General features: G+C 39.7%; 1 protein-coding gene across 1 annotated transcript in view; it reads left to right on the top strand.

Moving 5' to 3' along the window:
* The first annotated feature begins 825 nt into the window (after window positions 1-825).
* RCE1 (Ras converting CAAX endopeptidase 1) overlaps window positions 826-6317 on the top strand; it is a 10482-nt gene continuing 4990 nt past the window's right edge. Inside the window, exons 1-5 of the mRNA XM_072423023.1 lie at window positions 826-948; window positions 1111-1213; window positions 3983-4066; window positions 4151-4229; window positions 4352-4519. Coding sequence (XP_072279124.1) covers window positions 827-948; window positions 1111-1213; window positions 3983-4066; window positions 4151-4229; window positions 4352-4519 — 556 coding nt within the window. The 5' untranslated portion in view covers window position 826. The remainder of the gene's footprint in view (window positions 949-1110; window positions 1214-3982; window positions 4067-4150; window positions 4230-4351; window positions 4520-6317) is intronic.

The following is a 6317-nucleotide window of genomic DNA, read 5'->3' as shown; positions in this document are numbered from 1 at the left end:
CAATGGGTTGTTTCAGGAAGAAGATGAGCCGGTATTCCTTGAAAAGAGGCGTCTTCTGCATCCCTTTAGACGTGCATGTTTGCTCCTCCTCTCCTGGCACTGTTTCCTGCTAATCTGTGCTCTGTATATTGAACCCTAAGCATTCACATCTATCTAATGTTAGTTATATATATAGCTTGGCTACATAGCTATGTGTGAACCATTAATGTATTGACATAACACACATCTGAACAAGCAGTATTGGTACAATAAAACACATCTGTAGATATAGGTATTAGAAGAATTCATATTTATCATCTAATAGCACCATCAAGAAAATGGGGTTTGATTTTTGAAGGTTTTTTTTTTTGTAGTTTTACAGCAAAACAATTCAGCACAGGTCATCCACTACATCATGGCAATCCTCACCTTTTTGGCAAAAGAGGAAAAAGGTGATTTTTAAATGAGGCTTTCAATAGAGGTTTGAGGGAAAACCCAAAAAGTAATAAAAGTAGTCATATTCTCATTTCATTGGTAAAGTTATCTATTTAAAAAACGTTGATATCCCCAAAATGATGGTAGTGTTAGTTATTATTCAGTATTCTTTGTATAGCAGGCAGTTGGGGGTTGCAGCCATCTTAATATTTATTCCAGGTAAAATATTTAGCAATGAACATTCTCAAGAAGTAACTTTTAGCAATAGCTGCCTCCTTATTTATTTAGGAAAGAATAAGCAGCTGCCAAGGTTTGCGTCGCCTAGTGGACAGAAGGGTAGAGCCAGGAGCGCACCCATCTAAAGGGATGCCGGGGATGCCTGCTTGTAGCTTTCACATTAGCTGTGGCAGCCATGTCTGAGGATCATGAAGGGGATCCAAGCTCTGGGTTATGCAGGGTGTCTGTACTCTGCTGTCTCACGCTAGCATGTTCATATGTAGGCAGCTTGTATGTTTGGAAGAGTGACCTGCCTAGGTATGTGTGTGGAAGGAGTGCTGGGGTATACAGACTATAGAGGGGGCAGACAGAATGCAGAAAGTCTATTCCAGGAAACTGTGCACTTGTCAGGGAAATATATGGCAGGGAACTTTCCCTGTATTCATTTACTGATCTGACATTGTTCCTCTCCTCCTATAGAGACCACCCGGCTGTCATCAAGAGAAGGTTTACCAGCGTACTGATTGTATCCTCATTGTCTCCTTTATTCCTATCAGTATGGAAAGAGTTAACCGGCATCAAGGTAGGAATAAGCCAAAACTAAAATCTGTGTGCCCCCAACTTGTTTCTTGTCACACATACTATGAGAGTTTCATTTAAAGTGGACCCATCACTGAGAGGTTATGGAAACTGCCATTGCCTGGATGTAAAGCTGGACTTGTGGTGCCAATGACACACCTGACACAAGCATGCAGGTAGCAATGTGATAATGAGCTGCACACCTTAGCTGTATACTCGTTAGTTGTTTTAAAGTTGTTAAAGTGGAACTAGTTGTGCAATATCATTTTGTGGTCAGCCATGATTGTTATTGCAGAATGGAAGGGTGGTGTTCCTAATTTTTTTAATGACACTGAGCTATTTATGTGTAGCTCAGCTTAGGATGCTGGGTATCTCTATGGTTGCTAGGACTAATTGAACTCTTACATGCACGTGTGAGAGTTATGTCATCACATCATGCCCGAGTGAGATTGCTAAAGATCAGGGACTTGAAATAGGAGTAGAAGATGGCACCCTGATGGAAAGGGGATGGGTGAGTATTTGAAAAATTGTGATCAGACAGGAAAAGGTATTTTTTTGCCCGTCCCTCCTGCAGTAAAGGACTTTCCTGGTCACAATTTTCTAAAGGGTTTAGTTGCACTTTTAAAAGGCTGAGGATCAGAACGCAAATCGGGCAAGCTGTATTTTTTTTAGAACCGGGTCAGAAATGACAGCCTACATAACCTTCCAGCATCAGTAATCTTATTAGAACTTTATTGGGGGTCATTATGTTTCCTTCTGACCATGACCACATCTAGGCTAGGAACACTTTCCTGTTGATTCCAAAGTCTTTGTTCAGACAGGCCTTTGCTTACATATCCTGTGTTGGTAAGGACTAATAAGCAGAATAAACATTCCTTTATTGTAGGCTGTATCAGCTCTCTGCACTGTGTTTCAGAACACATAGTCTAGTACAGGGGTGCCCACACTTTTTTGGCTTGCGAGCTACTTTTAAAATGACCAAGTCAAAATGATCTACCAACAATAAAAACTTGGACTTATTAACTCCTGTGCGCTGAAGAGTTTATTTTGAATGGCAGGGCTCCGCAATCTACTCTTGTTGCCTATGCAATCTACCTGTTGGGCACCCCTGTTCTAGTTCATAAAGGTTTGCCTGGCTCCAGCCATTTTCCTTTTAAATTGAGTCATTTCAGATGCTTTATTATAGGAGAACAGTTTGCTAACAATTTACACTCCACATGGGTGCTACATTTCTAAATGCATGCTAAAAGTGCTTCACTTATGCGCATCTTTCGGTAAATCTTTTGCTTCACCTCTCATTGGGCCATTTATTAAATCTCAACAAGGCCAGGGAAGATACATTTTCATCAGTAAACCTGGGTGTTCTAGCAAAACTGGAATGGATTGCTTGAAAGGAATTTGCTATTTATTAACAAATGTTTTCAGTCATGGGCCAGATTCATTTCAGGTTTTCTGGATCACCTAGGTTCACTAATGAAAGTGAATCTTCTCCAGCTTAAATCAATCCCATTGTATCTTAAAGAGGAAGTAAACTCAAAAGTGCCCAAAACAAAAAAAAATCCACTTACCTTCAATCACGCAGTGTTGTTGATCGGCCTGGAGGTTTCTTCCATCGGGACTCGCATCGTCCCGGCATCTTTCTTTGGGCTGGTCACAAGGCACCGCCATCTTCCCCCCTTTTTCTGGGTTCTTCTTCCTACGTCACCCGACACAGGCCAGAGATCGGGTGTTGTAGTACTGCGCTTGTGTGAGATCGAGATTTTTTTTGGCGAAAGGCTCCTTCTGCGCATGCCTGAAGTTTTCAGGCATGGGCAGAGGGAGCAACCAAGAGTCTCCCGGGATGCGTGACTTAGGTGTCCCGGGAGGCTTTGCACTCCCATTCATTCTCGATTGCCTAGGCGACTGAGAATTAAGGGGAGGTGCTTTTTTTTTTTTTAACTCAGAGTTTTAGTATGCTTTAAGCAACTCCAAGCTACAGCATCTATCCAGATTGAAACAGTCAAACAGGGTGATCACATTCAGCTTGAAAATGTTCCTAAGAAAACCTCTTCATTTTGCAAATTTCGCTTACTTCTTAAGATGGGAGTGTTATACTGTAATTGACAGAGTTATGGTGTTAAAAAAAGTGTCTTGCAAATAACTAGTGCATACTGATGCTACTAAATTTGGTCTAGACATCTATGCATCAACAACATCTAGCCATGAATGAATTAAGGTAAATTTCATGTAAAACAATGTAGCTGAAACAGAAATTGGTGTTTGTAAGTATAATCTCGTAATGGTTTCTTCAAAGCTGTGACTATTGATCCAAACAATATGACTACAGTCAGAAAGTTTTGATATTATTGTTTTGGGGACAGCCTGTACAACCTGGTCTGATCAGGGGTTTACCTGTTGTGGCACTATGCCGCCTAATGACATGCACAATATGGGATAGACTTATGCAAAGCTTACGTTTTATTGTGAGGAGAAAGTTATTGCTTATATATCTTTTATATTTTTTAAAGCTTTTTATAATTAATAATTCCTTTTTTTAAATACATCCCATGAGTTGCTGTGTGTGGAGCCGTACCTCTTCTAGGCAAAGCAAGACTGTTTAAAAAAACAAAACACATGACCAACAAGGAGACAGTATTCCCACTAGTCCTTGCTAGGGAGATTTTGGGGAATGGGTTAACAATGCAAATGGTAATCTTGTGGTTGGCAAACTGATGCACAGTGTAGTAATCATTGTCCTTCAGGAATATTCACAACTATTTTTTCCTATTTTCAGACCGAAGCAGCCATCTTTTCCCTCATGGGTTTCCGTCTTGAGAGCATTCTTACAGCTACAGTGTTGCCTTTGCTACTGACCATGGTAAGTCAACTGCAGCACCAACAATTCTGATTTCAGGTTAGGGAAATACCCATGTTACAAAAAATCTTTTTCATTTATATGCAGATATTATTCCTTGGCCCACTTGTTCAGCTATCTATAGATTGCCCATGGGACTTCCTTGATGGATTAAAAGTAGCATTTGGTAAGCTGTAGTCATATAATGTGCTGCAACAGCAGAATATCTGTGTTTTTTAGATAAAGTTTTAATGTACTTTTATATAGTTTATCTGTAAACCAAATTTTGTCTATATAATTTATTTGCAGATCCTAGGTTCTGGATGCTCTGCATAACTGACATGCGGTGGCTACGTAACCAGGTGATCGCCCCTCTAACAGAGGAGCTGGTCTTCAGGGCCTGCATGCTTCCTATGTTAGTACCATGTACTAGCCCTGGGACAGCTATCTTTACATGTCCGTTATTTTTTGGAATTGGTGAGTAAAGCACAATATCTTTAATAACTATTTTTTATCTGTACTCTGCAGGCTGATAACTTGCTCTCAGAAAGTAGGCTTACATTTAGACATCAGAGCCACTGTAGTTCACCTTTCTCAAACATTCCTCAACATTCCCAAAGCCCTGGTTATCATTAACTATATTGAAAGTCAACCATCTGTCTGAACTTAGCCAAAGAACATTTCTCATGGATTTAAGTTTCTTCTCTGTTGCCTGTAAGCTGTTTCTCTGTATTTTTTTTATTTGCTTTCTTTTCTTTACTATTCCTTTCATTGGTCTGATCTGAGGAGTTTACCTTATCCCTGTACTACAACATTCATCTTTTATTTTCTTATCTTTCTGAATTTTTTGTATTTCCTGATCATTTATTATTATATATGTCCACTTTTCTCTCCTTTTCAAATGCCAGTTGCAGCTAACATTATCACTTTGTGCTCCTAAAGTGATTATGATGATTATCGGGGGATAGTGTTTTGTGAAAGTATATTTTGCCTGGTATCAGCAAAATGGCCTTCTTCTAATGATTGTCATTCTGTTTGTGCAAAAAGGTCTTTTTTGCAGCTGTCCTGGTTTGGAGTTAAACGTCCCCTTTTTTGTTTGAACCAAATATGCAGTTACTTTCTATTCTAAGAAATAAGGAGTATTTACCATATTAACCTACATTTTTAGGTGAACATGTGGTTTACGCCCTCTCTCTCATGTGGAAACAATGGTTGGCCCAATTATGTCACATAGGGACAGAAATACCATCCAACTAGAGCAACTAGGGGAGGGTGCAATATAGTGGACCTGTAAGTACTTGTCTAAGTAAAGGCTATTGTAATACATCAGGGTGGATAAGAGTTTCTAGTCTTGTTACCTTTGAGACTACTGGTACCTACTGAGATGAGAACAATACACTTTTTTGTAGATGGCTTTTTGTGCAGGTGATTTCTTACAGGAGAAGGGTCATGTGACAAGGGGCTCCAGTTCTACCCTGAAGCAAATGATTATAGGAAAATGCAAGATTTTTTTTATATATATATAAAACACAGAGTAAAGCGGATATAACAATAATAAGTAATATCAATAAAAACAATTATAGCAGACTTAATCTAGGTTCAGACCTGTCTTTAGGATTAAGCAATCCCATGTGTCACCGGTGGCTGGCATCTTGCCGCCCACATCTGGACATTTGACAGTGGGTGACAATGGACAGTACTGAACCACTCACTTCCACCTCCATTCATTTTCTATGGCACTGTCATGGGTAAAAGCTACTTGTAGTATCTCCCCCCTAGGCAGTGGTTCACTGTGTAACCACACAGCAACTCATTGCCAATCTGAATGTATTCCTACTTCTTGGTTTCTCTATCTCCTGTGATGTCTCAGTGCTCTACAAAACCACTTCCGCCATCTTTTTCAATTTCACTTCCTCATCTGGGTTTTACTTTGGGTCATTTTCAAGCCAGCAGTGGTACAACTTTGGCACATGCATAATAAAGTTGCATTATTGCATCACTCGGCTCAATGTTTAAGTATATCTTTCCAATAATTGCACATTTTCCCATGTGTTTGTTTTTGCCAGTATGGAAAACCCCCTGTTAATGCTATGGAAAATCTATTAACCCATTACTCCCTGGAGATCTGAAAACATTGCCTCTGTTGCATTGAAATCACAAACAGTGTTGTCAGCCCATACGATGCGAGGATTTATTTTTGCTACTAGATATGTTAACCACCTGAGCGTTACACTGAGGTCTGGATTTCTGTACCAAAAGCGTTACAGGTTTTCAT

Source organism: Pyxicephalus adspersus, chromosome 9 (assembly GCF_032062135.1).
Source record: "Pyxicephalus adspersus chromosome 9, UCB_Pads_2.0, whole genome shotgun sequence".
NCBI classification, from domain to species: Eukaryota; Metazoa; Chordata; class Amphibia; order Anura; family Pyxicephalidae; genus Pyxicephalus; species Pyxicephalus adspersus.
This window is presented reverse-complemented; position numbering and strand designations above follow the sequence as displayed.